This window comes from Motacilla alba, chromosome 24, assembly GCF_015832195.1.
Source record: "Motacilla alba alba isolate MOTALB_02 chromosome 24, Motacilla_alba_V1.0_pri, whole genome shotgun sequence".
NCBI lineage: Eukaryota > Metazoa > Chordata > Aves > Passeriformes > Motacillidae > Motacilla > Motacilla alba.
The window spans coordinates 2,270,797-2,285,744 of record NC_052039.1 but is presented as its reverse complement, the minus strand read 5'-3'; the positions used below and the strand labels follow the sequence as shown (position 1 = coordinate 2,285,744).

Genomic DNA, 14,948 nt, shown 5'->3' with positions numbered 1-14,948 from the left:
TTAGCTGAAGCTGGAATTGGCAGATTGACCCCCAAAATGCAAATGGACCAAACTTATAAAAGGGTGAAACCTGTGAGTCCATTTTTGGGTGTAGCCCCTGGGGGGCTTTGTCTGCCTGAAATGAACCTGAAAATCCTTCAATAAATAGAACTGCTTTTTATTCTCTTAATTCGTCTGGCCTCTGTTTTTAGCAAAGCCCAAGAAGGCATCAGTTTTGTTCTTTAGTTAATGAGCTGACACAATAAAGGGGTCAGGATCACAACAACACAAGGAATGCCCCACAGCCACCAACAAAACAACCCTTGCAGGACCGTGTCCCCCCGGGTGTAACTTTAAATACAGATTTATTTCAGGTTTGCTATTGACGCACGAACAGCAGAGATCGATGTTCAGTATACATGGTATACACAAAGCAGCCAGCACCATCGGCATCTCCGTCCCTCTGCTGCACCCTCAGCAGAAGAACCACACACGAGGAATCCCTCCCCTCCTCAGGAACGAGGCTGGCAATTTCTCGGTGGCTTAGAAACCAGCTGTGGGATGGCAGGACACTAAAGGGCAGCTCCTTGGAGCTCTGTCCCCAGAGGAAAGCGCAGCGGGCTCAGATATGCAGGAAAACCCTCAGAAAATGGGTGGAATGTTCATGGGAATGGAGACCTGGAAGGGATTTCCTAAGAACATTAACTCCCGTTCCCTGCTGTGCAGAGCAACCACAACATCTGCTCCTGGCTCTGTGGAGCAGCCTGGAGACCTAAAACATGATTGTGTTGAAAGAGGCATTAGATCGATCCTCTGGGAGGATCCCTAGGGAGGATGAGCCCACAAACACTGTCACAAGGAGTTTGTGAGCTGCTGCAAAGACCTAAGAAGGGAACTCTCGTGCCACCTGTCCCATTTCTTGTCATTCTCACCTTGCTCACAGCTGGAGACCTTCCAGAGCCACACAAGGGGAAACAGAGTTTCCTTGTTGGACCTCCAACAAGCATGGCAGGCTCCAAGCCTTTATTTGGTGAGATGGCATCTTCTGCCTACCCAAAATCCGTGTCTCATCCCTAAAATACCTTTCTGCTGATCCCAGTAACAGCACAGCTTGACCCAGAAGCTTTGGTTTGCTGACAGTCACAGCTCATTGATTAAGAAGCACCTGCATCAGTGACAAAGCAAAAAATTCAATGGTGCCTTGATGATTTGATCTGAGCAAGAGACCTCAATGATAACTGGGGTTTGGAAGAGGTAAAACAGCCTCTGACCACAACAGGCACGATGATACAAAACCATCAGAGGTGCAGAATAACCCCAGAGGCACAGAACAAGCCCAGAATAACCAGAGGGGGAAAATGGTTGTAGATTCTCTGCAGCAGCAAGAGGTTTGACAGTCCCTCTTTCCCTGCATGCCTGAACCCCACTGAGCCCCTTTTTCCTCAGGAAAGCCAAAGACCCAAATTAATCTCCCTCTCCCTCAGCTCCAAAGGGATGCCAGGGAAGAGATCCCAGCTCTGACAGAGCTCAGCATATCTCAGGGAGACTTCACACAGAGGAAAAATACCCCAGCCTGGCTAAAGGCTGGAGGCTATGGGATGTCTGGGCATGACATACTGGTCCCATTGAGCATTGAGCACCATTTCCAGAGTGAAGCGAAGTCTCAGTGGCTGGGGGGGCTGTGTCTGACCCTGTGGAACTACAGCACAGCTGCTTGCTGCTTTTCTGGAACGACAGCTCAAACCTCAGGTCCACTGTGATCCCTTTTAGCCCTGAAAAGCTTCAGGTGGACCAAGGTGTAAAGGAGCATCTGTATGTTCACACAGCCCCGTCCCAAAGCACCATAGGAAACTTCAGGCTGGTGAGATCCCCTGGGAACACCAGCCCTGCTATGCAAGGTTTACATCCGTCAGGACGGGAGGAAGGAGGTTAAAAAAATACAGAGTTAAGCACCATAAAATTTACACTGGTCAGGTCATAAACACGAGGAGAGAATGAAAATAAAGCCACCACCTTCCAGCCTGGCCCAGGGATGCTGCTGGGACAACAAAGTCCCCACCAGCAAGCCCTGCAGGCATCAGTCCCAGTGCCTCATCGCACCGGTGGTCGTTGCATTGGTAAATCCTTTTGGTCCCGTTTAGCATGAGTGTTGGGGGAGTCCAGGGAGAAGGGAGGTAGGGTTGGTCCTGGGAAGGTGGGGGGAGGCTTCATCTGTGCAATTTAGGGGCATCTCCCTGCCTGTACCACAGATCCATCACAGGCAGCGGTGATCCTCCTCGCTCCCATCTGTCCCCCCAGTTCCCAGCCTCCACCGGTGGTTTCCGTGTCGTTCAGTGGCTTCGAGGTAGATGTTCATTCCCGCTCTGTCTCCAAGCGACCTGGTTGGTAAAAGCCCTCTCTCCCAGGTGCACGGGGCTGTCCCCACACCCAGGTCCCTTTTTGTTCCCATTTTTTTGTTATTTTTCCCCCTTTTGCTATGTGCTACGGACATCTCCCCCAGTCCCAACCTCCGGCTGCTGCTTGGCTGCACGCAGCCATAGGAACACCATGCCCTTCCTTGCAGGCACCCCTTGAGCTGCTCAGCACGGCCTCAAGGTGCAGAAATCCAGCTCCTGCGGCTTCCTCCGAAAATTGCAACTCTCCCGGGGCAGCAGGCGCCCAGTGGGCACCACGCACTTCAACGCCCGTCTCTTGAAACCCCGACCACAACTCTTGGAGCAAGAAGACCACGGTCCAGCTTCCCAGGCGGGGCAGGGCTCCCCGCACAGCCGCACGTCGGCGGGGCGCTGCGCGGCGTCGCACTCGGCGGCCGGCTGGCCGTAGGAGTCGCGGCAAGCCACCGAGCGCTTCTGCAAGCCATCGCCGCAGGTGACAGAGCACGCCTCCCAGCCGCCCACCGCCCACTTGTAGGAGGGGCGTTTGTAGCTCGGCCTCCCGCCGTCCAGGCGGTTGGACAGGCTGAGGACGCTGTTGTTGAGGTCCGGCGGGGTCTTGCCCTCCTTCTTGTAGGAGGACTTGTCCTCCTTGCTCTCCTTGGGGAGGTAGAAGGAGTAGCGTACCCGGGGAGGGGTCATCTTTCCCACGGAGAGCACCTCCAGAGTCAGGGGTTCCTGGATGGGCTTGAAGGCCTGCAGGCTCTCGACGGCGGTGCCGGTGCCGCTGTAGCGCAGGACGCTGCCCTTCACCATCAGGTCCCTCTCGACGGCCGAGACGATGAAGTGGCCGTTCAGCAGGTACTTGCCCTGCGCGTTCTTCAGCGCCAGGTAGTTGTCGTCGCTGACGAGTCCTTTGTAGCCCCGCTGCCGGATGTCGATGTTGGAGGCGCCCGCGGGGATGACCACCACGAAGTTGTAGCCGTGCCTGAAAGAGAAGAGCGGGCAGGGCAGGACATCAGGCACAGGACACAATGCACAGACCACGCTTCAGATGCAGAAGATATAGACACGTGATAAAAAAAACTGTCCAGAACCAGCGAAAAGTGAGAAAGCGCCAAACCTTTGCCCAGGATGCAGAAAAAAGAAAACACTATGCAAATCAATGTTATTCCAAATATGATATAGATAGAAATCTTCTATTGTGAAAAATGCTTCCCAGGGAGGGAAACCACCATGTAAAGATAAAAGTATTACTAATGATTCAATTACCCAACATGTGTCTGAAGACAGAACATTTGGGAAACGTCAGTCAGATCCTATCTGTGACATGGTGCCTGGTGCATTACTTCAGCCCTGAGATCCTCCCACCCCTACGTTTGTCTTCCTGCAGTGAAGATCATTGTGAATCTCCTCGCTGCGTTGAGTTTTGTCTAGGCTGTTGTAACCCAGTTACAGGAAGATGCTTCAGCCCCTCTGGCTCAACAGCTCTCCATCAGCAGAAGTCAGCAGGACATTAAATGTGTCCTGCTGCTCCTTCAGAGCCAGCCCAGGTGTCTGTGCAGTGATGTACACGAGCACCAGCAGATTTGGATGGATTTATCCTGTCACCATCTCCACAACCTTCCTGCATCCCCCACACCAAAACACAGAGCTGGAGTAAGAGAAGCACACGTGGTCGCCAAACACTCACATGGGTTTGGTGAACAAGCCTGAGACCTTCTTGCAGCTCTTGTTGTCTCCTCCGCAGACGCTGCATTTGTCAAACTTCTTCTTGGAGCCCAGCTTCCCATCACAGCCCGCCTTGATGCATTTGCCCTGGACACAAACCGAAGTGGAGTCCGGGGAGCAAGGGGTGCCATCCACAACCTAAACCAGGCCAGAAAAACAAGCTGCTGCATTTCCCTCTCACACCTCCCGAGGCATCCCAGCTCTGTCCATCCCACCCCAATCCATCTGACAGGTCCTGAGGAGATGCCAGCAGGCACCATGTCGCTCTTTGCTCATGTTCTGCTTTGCAGGCAGGATTTTGGGGTCTCTGAGAAGAGATACATGGGACTTCATCCCTTTTCTCCCACCCACAGAATTTCCTGCCCTTTCCGTTGCAGGGAACAAGCTGCACAGGGGACACTGCTAACACCATCCCACTCAGTCCCATGTCTGGATGTGCACCCTGCCCTGCCCGTTGCTTCCCCAGTACCCAAACTATCATCCTCTATCCCAGGACCACAGGAATATGCCAGAGGCACCTTTACAAGAGGAAAAAAATTACTTCTTCCAGAGGAAGATCCTCCATGGACCAACTCCAGCCCCAGGCTGATTCCTACCAGACTGGTGGCACCTCACCTAACACCATCCTCCCACCAGATAAGGAAAATCTATTCATCTCCAGGGGCGCTGGAGCCATCCCACAGTCCAGGCACTGACCCTGGGGGTCTCTCACCAACCTTGGGTGCCAGCACGTAGAAGTAGCCGGTGCCGTTGGCCCGGCAGATGAGCTTGCACTTATCCCGGGGTGAGACACCGGAGTATTTGGGAACCCAGGAGACGGAGGCAGTCAGGCGGTTCGTGCTGTGACTGTAGCCATTGAAAGCCTCACACTGTTCCTCACGGAAGCTCTTCCCTGGCACTGAAAATAACAGGGACGTGGTGTTGGGCACCAGCCTGCACCTCCAGCTTTAGTTTTCCAGGGTTGTCACAGGCCGAGCCGAGCCCCAGCCCTTACCTGCAGCAGCACAGGGCTCCAGGTTGCAGGAGCGGTACTTGACGCGGATGCCCTCGCAGTAGGAGCCCCCGTTGGCCGGCACGGGGTCACTGCATTCCCGCCTGGCCAGCTGCACCCCACCGCCACAGCTCCGCGAGCACGGCCCGTACGGCGCCCACCTGGCCCAGCCGCCGTCCACCTGCAGGGAGGGACAGCCTGAGGCGCCACACACCCGTCCCCTCCACACGTGGAGCCATCCCTTCTCAAGGAAAACCTCCAACTGCCTGCAGACCTTCCTGGAGAGGGGACCCGAGGGGTGGATGCTGATCTCTTCTCTGTGGTGACCAATGAGAGGACCCAGGGAGTGGTCTGAAGTCGTGTCAGGGGAGGGTTAGGTTGGATATCAGGAAAAGGTTCTTCCCCCAGAGAGTGCTGGGGCACTGGAATAGGCTCCCGGGAAAGTGGTCACAGCCCCAAGCCTGACTGAGCTCAAGAGGCATTTGGACAATCCTCTCAAGTGTGTGGTGTGACTCTTGGGAATGGTCCTGAGCAGGGCCGGTAGTTGGACTCAATGATCCTTGTGGGTCCCTTCCAACACAGCAAATTCTGTGAAACTTGCCCAGGGCTGGTTGGGGCAGAGCAGCAGCCTCACTCCTTGAGAAATGCATGATTACCCAAGGGATCTCCTGCTCTTTGCACATCAGTGTCCCCATGCTGGGTCTCCACCATCAGGAGATGGGGGATATCTCTGCCAGCACCTGCTCAGAGTGACCCTGTGGGCTGCCAGCAGAGGTACTCACCCTGTACTCACTGAGTGACCCTGTGGGGTGCTTTTGGGGCTCCCAGCACAGGCACTCACCCTGTACTCACTGAGTGACCCTGTGGGGTGCTTTTGGGGCTCCCAGTACAAGTACCCATCCTGTTCTCACTGAGTGACCCTGTGGGGTGGTTTTGGGGCTCCCAGCACAGGTACCCATGCTGTACTCACTGAGTGACCTGGTTTTGGGTTCCCAGTACAGGTACCCGTGCTGTACTCACTGAGTGACCCTGTGGGGTGCTTTGGGCTCCCAGCGCAGGCACTCACCCTGTACTTGCTGACGTTGTGCCTCTCCACGCAGGCTCCCTTGAGGCAGAAGCGCCCGTCGCCGCAGGCGGTGCCGTCGGCCCAGGGGAAGTGCCGGGTCTGGCAGACGATCTGCCCGCGCGCCTTGCCCGTGCACCACAGCTTGGCGCAGTACTGCATGTAGGGGCAGGGCTTGGAGCCCACCCCGAAGGCCAGCTCGCACTGCTGGTTCAGGCTGTAGCTCGTGCCCGGCAGGTCTTCGGGCAGAGGGATGGGTTTGGCAGGCTGGTCCAGCAAACAGTCCCCTGCAGGAGTGGGGAGAGGGGCTCTGTCAGCTCCTGGGGGTTGTAGGGACCAGGGAAGGCATCATCGCAGGGACATGAGGGAGAGATTGGGCCAAAGCTACCCCAGGGATGCCCTCGATCTTGGCTGTATCCCAGATGCAGATGGATCCATCTCCTGGTGATGCCTTGGAGCTGTGCCAGCCGCCTGAGTGCAGATGTCACTGCTGGGGACACCCAGGAGGTCTGGAAGCTACAAAAACCTCCCATTTCCTTCTAAATTTGCTTACAGAGCCAGGAGAGGAAGAGCTCTACAGCCAACCATCTTTTCCCAGCAAGCACCTGCAGGGCTAGACCCTGTTCCAAGGGGACAGGGACACAGGCAGGGGGTGAGGGGCACAGCAGGGCTCACCGTGGCCACTGTCCAGGAAGTCAGTGATGATGGCAGCGCTGCAGGCTGACCAGGGGTTGGCACGGTCGATCTGGATGAGGGTGGGGGACATCATGTGGTTGGTCTTCAGCCGGCCAAAGACCTCCTCACAGGCCTTCACGTTGTCGTGGGGCATGTTGAACACGTGGCCTGGGGATAAGGGAGGCAGCATGAATAACCCAGCACAGCACGAGGAGCAGGAACCCACCCAGCTTCTTTCAGGGGAGGCTGAGACATGGAGTGGGGCAGACCCACAAGGATTGCAGCTGTGGACAGCCCAGAAGAGTCAGCAAACATTCCAGCTCTCTCCCAGATGCCTCATGCACGTGGAAAGCACATGGAAAAGAAAGGGCAAGGGAAATTGACTTCAGCACTTGCCCCGCTGTCTCCTCCCTCCAAGAGGTAGGTGTGCCCTCTGCCTGATATTTCAGGACTCCTGAATCCTGGAAACCCAGCTGTGGTAGCAACCATGAGAGCAAAGCCTTTTGCTCCCTCAGCAGCCCTCTCCCACCTGGCTCAGGAGGAAAGGCAGAGTTTCCCTACCACCAGACACCGCCTATTGTCTCATCTCCCAGAGGCTGAAACCAGGGCTGTTCTGAGCCCTGGCAGCTCCTGGCACTGCTCCTGAGAGGAAGAGGAGAGCTGGGAGCCTTACCCAGCTCGTGGGCGGTGGTGAAGGCCGAGGGCAGCCCATCGTCCTCGATGACGGAGCAGCTGCGCTTGGGGTCACACATGGTGCCCACGTCTGCCATCCCCAGCGTGTCACAGGTGGTGGCACCACACAGGTCCTGCCAGTCACAGAGGGAAGGGGTTAGTCCTGGGGACAGCACAGGTGTCACCATTCCCCTTTTCCACCTCATCCCTGCCCCCCCACGGGGAGCTCCCAAAGGGAAGAAAGCTGAAAGGGGTGGGAACCACACCAGGATACAGAGTCAGAAACCTCAGCCCTGACCCAGCCCAGGCTGCAAGGGTGTGTTTGCACCAGGGACGTGTGTAGCATCCTGCCCTGCCTTCAGCAACAGCTTTTCCTACCCAAACAGCTCCTCTGGCCAGGGTGGAGCTGGTTTTGTCACAGAGGAGCCAGTCTGGTTCCCTTGGTCTTAAGTGTGAGCTCAAGGTGGGTGGACGGTGACACAGGTGGGTGGATGGGAACATCTGGCCTTGGACTCAGGGCTGAGCCACTTCTCAGTCTCATTTCTTGGCTTCTTCCAAGGAACAAGAAAGCCCTGGAGCAGGTCCAGAGGTTTCCAAGGCTAAAGAAGGTGTTCCTGCCTCTCTAAGACACTCTGCAGTCATCCTTCAAGGAGCAACCAAGCCCAGCTGATCAAAGGAGAAACCAGCCCAGGCTTCCACCCCCAAACTGAGTACAGCCACATCCTGCACAGACGTTGCCAGGTGAGAGGCTGGGAAGGGTCTCACTGTGGGCAGATCTGCCCTTCCCCAGGTACTCGTGCTAAAAATCATCCATTTAAGACACACTGATGGTGCAGCCTGGCAGTAACCTTATCCCAGGTGCTCCCTTCCCCTGCTGGGCTGTGGTTTTGGTTTGGGAGGGCTGGAGCATCCTCCCCTCCCTCGGTGCTGCCCCAGAGCTGCCAGGGAGGCCATGCAGCGGGCACGGGGCTGTTTTCCACATGAAAAGAAAAGTAAGGGACTCGCTGGGCGCTCCCATGCTATAAATAAGTGTGATTCATGCTCAGCACTCGCCCAGCCAAAGCGCCTGGGTTGCTCAAAATCCTGCAGGAGCTGCTCTGCCAATATTTCCAGCAAGGTTTCCAAGCTGAAGGCATTCCCGCGCAGGCAGGTTCAGCCGTGGGTAAATAACAGTCCTGATGACTTCAGAGAGCCCCAGCCAGGGCTGAGATGGCTTTAACAGGAGACCTGGGGCCACGGAGCGTGGAGGCACAGGCAAGACCGGGATCTCCAGAGAGGTGACGTGAAGAAACGTCTGGGTCTGCTCTGGTGGTGGAAAACCCCATCATACAACTGAGTTCAGCGCTTTGCTTTGCAATTTTCCTGCCCAGCTGGGGCCCTGCTGCATCCCAGGAGAAGAGGTGGCAACCCCATATTGCACTGGCAGTGCCACCACTGCTGGGCACAGGTTGATTAACAGTGCTGGCAGGGTTAACAGTGCTGGCAAGCCCCAAAACACCCCCAAGACCCAGTGCCATCGCCACCCTGAGCCAGTCCAGGAGTGCAGCTTGCCCAGGAGCCCCTGCCCATGCTCTGACCAGCACTGGGGGTTTGGGGGCGAGGATGGGGCATGGGGAGGAATGTCCCAGCCTCACAGCTCGCTGCTCCTCCTCAGTGCTCTTTGAAGAGTTCTCAGTGCTCTTTGAAGAGTTCTTTCCTCGCCAGCACAGCGAGCTTTGGCTCCCAGCCCAACACCTGCACTGACACACTGACCCACTTCTGGCTCTGAACCTCGCTGGGACACACCACCAGCAGCTCTCTGGGGGCTTTTCCCTCACTCCTCACCCCAGCCTCCTCAGGACAGCCTGGGGGTGCCAGGCAGCATCTCTGGGCTTTAATGAGAGGTCCTGATCCCCCACCTGAATACCTCCTTCAGCCTTGCCAGTGTTGAGGCTGCTCAGGATGGGAGCAGAGAGAAATGGAAGAGGTTTGGGGTGGGAAGGCACCGTGCAAGGAGCTGGCTCTGCCTTTGCTCTCTGTCACTGTATCCCCCCTGCTGGCACAGGTACGTCCCCCAAGGGGCTGCAGGCAACCTGCTCAGAGCATCAGCACTCTCCTGCCAGCCTGACCTTCCCACATGGGACCTCCCAAGGCGTTTTGTCATCCCTTGTGAACTTCTCAAGACGTTCCACAGGTCAGTCGGGGGATCCTCGTGCAATAACTCAGTCATAAGCACTCTCCCTGCCACAGAGGCTTCCTGTGTGCATCCAAAGCAACTCCAAAAAGCTGAGGCTTGAGCTGCCGTTTCCAAATTCCCCGACGTGCTAGGCTGCAGCCAGATGTTCCTTCGTGCAACATCCCTTTGGTTTTACAGCAAAGCAAAGATGTGCAGCCAGTGTGACACCGAGGTCCAGGAGGGGTGGGAAGGGTGGACAAGCCTTTGCCGTGGTGTGCAGGGATATTTCCAGGAGGGCAGCTGAAGGCCGGATGCTCTGCAAGACCCTCCAACAAGCAGTGGCTCAGGTAGGAAGGGAATCTGCACCCACCAGCTGATCAGGACTGAGCTTCCCAAAGGCAAATCCATCACTCAGCATCGGCAGTGTTGGAAGGGAGCAAATCCAAGCAGTAAAAGAGAGCCCCATTCGTCAGCAGCTCATCATCACAGTGAAAACTGCCTATCAACCAGCCTGGAGGTGAAATTTAAGTCGGGGGCTTATGTAACAGCTTTTTGGCAGGAAGATAAGCTTCGGGATGTCAGGGGACCACAGATGGATGCACTCAAGGAAGGCAGATGTCTCCCTGACCGTGTGCCTTTGCATTGAGCTTGCTTTGGGATTTCAGGAATGGATGGTTTAGCAATGTGTAAAAAATGCAGCCCAGACGTGATCCACATCTTTTGAGTCGCTGGGACCGACTCTGTCCCACGTGCAGCTCCAGTGACCTCACGGGGCTTCCACCCGAGGTGGAGCTGCCTCGTCTCTGCAGAGGTGTCAGCAGTGTCCTCTGTGAGCTGCTCCAGCAGCCTGGGCTTCCATCCTGTCTGTGCTCCCAAAGGATTTGCAGCTGGCTCGGGGTGGGGAGGACAAGAAGACACACAGGACAAGATCCTACACGTCCTGCACGGCATCATTCCTGCTCCAGGCCATTGTCAGCCCTTGCTGAGCCCAGGCTAGGGACAGCTGACCTGAGCTGGATGCTATATCCTTCCCACCCACCACAAGTGCTTGACCTGGAAAAATGTTTTGGGAATGGTCTCCCTGCTGCCGAGGGGAGTTCCTCACCTGTCCCTAATCCAAAAACATCTGGGCAGGGATAGTGGAAGGAGAAAATGGAAGGAGCCTTTTCTGCCAAAGCCTGCTGCAGCCAGGATGAGACGTGACTGACCCCTCCAAGTTGGGCTCATCCTCCTCCCATCCCATCAGGGATTTTGGGATGCAGGCACTGGACTGATGTCCACACTGAGACAGGACTACAGGGAGGGAGGAACAATGGGGAGAGGCTGTGGGAGCTTCAGTGTCACCCAGTTTGTGGGGGTGGGAGGATGCAGAGTTCATCCCACACGCCACATCACCACGGAGCCACGCCAAAGGCAGCTCCAAGCCTCTCTCCCACCACAGGGACGCAGCCAGCCCACGGCTGGGGCTCTCTGCTCTCCCCCACTCGAGGACTGCAGTGCTGGCTGAATCTCTGGTGCTTCACTTCCAGCCCTGAACCGGGTCCATGCAGCGCAGCCAGTGCTGAGGAGAGGTCCAGGTTCTCAGGAGAACCTCACGCATGAGTCAGAGGAAGCAGGGAGAGGTTTTTTCTTGGCAGGTGGCACTGTGAGCTCTTCCCAGCTGGGGAGGGGGAACAGGACCATGCTCCTCCTCTTCTGGGCTCAGACCTCTCACTTCAGGGTGCACGCCAGAGCCGCAGGGCACTCGCTGCCAAGCTCCTGCATGGAGGCAGGAGACAGAGCAGCAGGTTCCTGCCCGTGGGGCACCCTGCCTTTGGTCACCTCCCGGCCTCATTCACCCCATGGCAGGGATTTTTCCAGGCTGCTAGCCAAAACCTGCCCAGGGGACAGCAAGGGCTGGCCCAAGTCTGCTTGCTCCATGCCTCTGGTCCCCCCACCCAGCATCTGAGAGTGGAGATTCCCTGGGAACGGGGGACAGGCACAGGCGCAACCTCCCCCGTCACGCAGACAGGTGGCGGAACACCTCAGCCCAGTGCAGGGCTCCGTGACAGGGGGGAGCAGCTCCTCCGGGCCCCCCTGCACCCACCTGCTTGGTGAAGAGGATGGCGGTGTCCCAGTACTCGGGGTGCTTGTCGCTGACCTTGTTCCACTTCTTCTGCCAGGCGCAGAAGTTGCGGAGGGTGAGGGCGGCGTTGCTGGTGACTTTGGGCCCCTTGTCATCCTGCCCGATGAGGAGGAACTTGACCACGGAGATCTGGATGGGGTTACGGATGCTGGGGTGCTTGTAGAGGCGGGCGGCCGTGGCCATCAGGGTGAGCAGGTAGTGCTGGAGGTCATCCCCGTGGAACTTCACCATCGACTCGTCGGCCACCACCAAGGTCTCCACGTAGCGCGGGACCGAGGCGAAGCGCTTGGCGCGGCCGCCTTTCCCCCCCCGCACGCCCCCGGTACTTGTCGAGCGCCTGCAGCACGCCGGGGGTGAGCCCGGAGCCCACGGCGCAGCGGGATGCTCCGGCCCCGACGGGGCGGCCGGGGCTGCGGCGCTGCAGGCGATGGAGTCCCCCGGCCGCCCCCGCCGCCAGCGGGCTGATCAGGTACTCGGCTCCCCGGTAGCCGAAAGCCCCCCGGAGCCCCCCACAAAGGCTGAGGGCGGCGAAGGACTCGCGGTCGGCGTTGACATCCCCCGAATAGAAGCAGTGGCGGAGAGCGGGCAGCGGGCGGGCGGCCGCCCCCAGGTACTGGGCGGCGAAGGCGGGCGCGATGAACCGGGCGTCGGGGGAGAGGTGGAGGTAGAAATCCTCCCCGAAAGCCGAGAGCTGGATCACCACCGCCTGCCCCCCGCGGGGCGGCTCGGCCGGGCCCCCCCTGAAATAAGCGGGCCCGTTGATGTCGGGGTCCAGGCGCAGGGGGGTGACCAGCGCCGAGTCGGGCTCCGGGGGCGCCCCCGCGCTCAGGCGCAGCCCCGGCGCGCCCAGCAGCAGCAGCGGCAGCAGCGGCAGCATCGTCCCGGCGGGCTCAGGCCGGCCGCATCGGGGTTCGGGGGAGGCGCGGGGGGGAGAAAGCAGCGCCCGGCCCCCCCCTTCCTCCCTCCCTCCTCCTCCTCCTCCTCCTCCTGGACCCGCGGAGGCTGGAGGAGCGGAGCGGCCCCGCCGGTACCTGCTGAGCGGGGCGCACCGCGCTTTTATAGCGCGGGAGCGGGGCGCGGCTTGGCCCCGCCGCAGCCACTCCGGGGCGGGGGCCGGGGCCGAGCGGGGCCGAGCGGGGCCGGCGGAGGAGCCGAGCGGAGCCGGGAGAGAACCGCGCTCCGCCCGGGGCTGCCGCCGCCTCCCCGGGGCGGAGCGGGGTGGGGGCGCGGCAGCGGCGGGAGGACGGGAGGGGATGGAACCATGGGGCGGGATGGGGTGGGATGGGGGTTGAGATGGGGTGGTACAGAGGGTGGGATGAGATGGGGCGAGATGGATGCGATTGAGGAGTGGGATGGGATTGTGTGGGACGGAATGGGATGCTGGGGTTGGAACAGGATGGAATAAAGGGTGGGGTGGAATGGGATAGAGGGAGGTGAGATGGATGGGATAACGGGTGGGATAGGACAGGATGGGATGGGAATGGAATGAGGTGGGATGGGGGTGTGGGACAGGATGGGATTGGGGTGTTGGATGGGATGGAGTGGGAGGAAACCCTCTTCACTTTTATTCCTGCAGCAAAGAGGGAACCTCTGCATCCCCCAGGGATGCTCCCACCTGCCAGGCTCCCTCCTGCCACTCTCCAGTTTTTCTGGACCTTGATCTAAGTGAAGGGATGGAGCTCTGTGACCCCACAGGGAGAGGGCCTCTGGCTACAACAGGGGTGTGCAGGAAAGATAAAAGGTCATAGAATCATTGAGTCATGGAACAGTTTGGGTTTGGAAAGGACCTTTAAAGGTCAGCTATTCCAGCCCTCCATCCTCTGCTCTGTGCTGGTATTTGGGACAGTTCAGTGGAGTGGGGAACCTGCTATTTGGCATCTGAGGGCTCAGTTCCCAGATTTATTCAGGAAGATAAATGTTTTCCACAGCCCAGGGGTGTCTAGCACCAAGATCTGGGCTGTGCCCCTCTGTGCACCTCCAGACCTGCCACCCCAGTGTCACACTGCCCCAACAATTCCTGCATTCACAGCGGGGGGATCCACGTTCTCCCCTGCAAAGCAGCTTCCAGGGCACCCCTCTCCACCCACCCCACCCTCATCCAGCTGTGGGGCAAAGGCAATTTCCACTTCTCAGCCTCCCTTCATCCCTGAGCACCAAAGTGCTCTCCACAAGTGTTCACATCTGCAATATCCCCTCCTCTGAGACTGCAGGACAACCTGTGTGGTGTACATGGAATTCCCCACACCACCAAACCCAGGGATCAGCAGAACAGTGTGCACAGGGTGCTGGGGTAGTTGATGCTCCAGGGAGGTGGGAAGATCTCTGTGGATGGGATTTTTGGAGAGCAGTAAAAACAACCTGTAGCTGAGGGACAGATTTATCAGCACCATAAGCACCACAGTTTGGTTTGGTGAGAAAATTAAGGCTTCTCATGGACAAGCTGGCTTTGATGTGATTTCAGCAAAGGCTGAAACCCTTTGAAATGCAAGCACGACTGAAGAATGTGTGCATGTATGAAACAGAATCCAAAGTTATTGCCTAAGGCACAGGGCCCACAGCCCACAGCCCAGCTTACTTTGCTGTCAGTGCATCCCTGTGCTGTGGTTTGCTCAGTCGTGTGCCTTCCAGCTGAACTTGTGACCCAACAAAACCATCTGGCTGCACTGGGCTGAGGCAATCAGGGATTTTGTCTGCTGGCCAAAGTGCAACGTGCCCAGGGGTGTTGGTAATGGGCAGCCCAGGGAGTGGAGGAGCAAGAGAAGAGGGACACAGTCTTGAGCAACTTGAGGTTCCAGGAGGGAATTTCTCCTTCCTACAGCCTTGCTCTGCTCAGCAGGATGGTTTCTCCTAAGACCACAGCAGCATCCACAATGCCACAGGCTCCCAGAGCTGCCACCAGCCCAGAGGTCATCGAGCCAGAGTTAGTCACTGCTGCCCCTGAGCTCCAGCCCCTCCATCTGGGAGCTCTCATCAAGAGGATGAGTCAAACCAAGCTGGCAGGAGCTTTATCTCCAGCCTGGAGAACATCTGATTGCCTCCTGATGGGGAAAGGCAGGCAGAAAATGTGAGTGGTTTGGCTGTGCCTGGGCTGAGACCCTCTGGAGCCTCCAGGCACGAGACTGGCTGTGTCCCATGATCCTGAGACGCTGCCATGGGCTGGAAAACAGGCAAGAATCAGCTGGATG

The 14,948-nt window shown here is 57.9% G+C and overlaps 1 protein-coding gene across 1 annotated transcript; it reads right to left on the bottom strand.

Annotated features, from left to right (window-relative positions):
- Positions 1–901: 901 nt before the first annotated feature.
- Positions 902–12,898, bottom strand: LOC119711306 (A disintegrin and metalloproteinase with thrombospondin motifs 15-like). Its single transcript, XM_038161319.1, is given in 9 exon segments — positions 902–3,339; positions 4,045–4,220; positions 4,799–4,980; positions 5,077–5,254; positions 6,140–6,423; positions 6,812–6,979; positions 7,485–7,617; positions 11,725–12,067; positions 12,069–12,898. Coding segments are annotated over 9 exon segments (2,817 nt in total). The 5' UTR covers positions 12,641–12,898; the 3' UTR covers positions 902–2,558.
- Between the last annotated feature and the right edge of the window lie 2,050 nt (positions 12,899–14,948).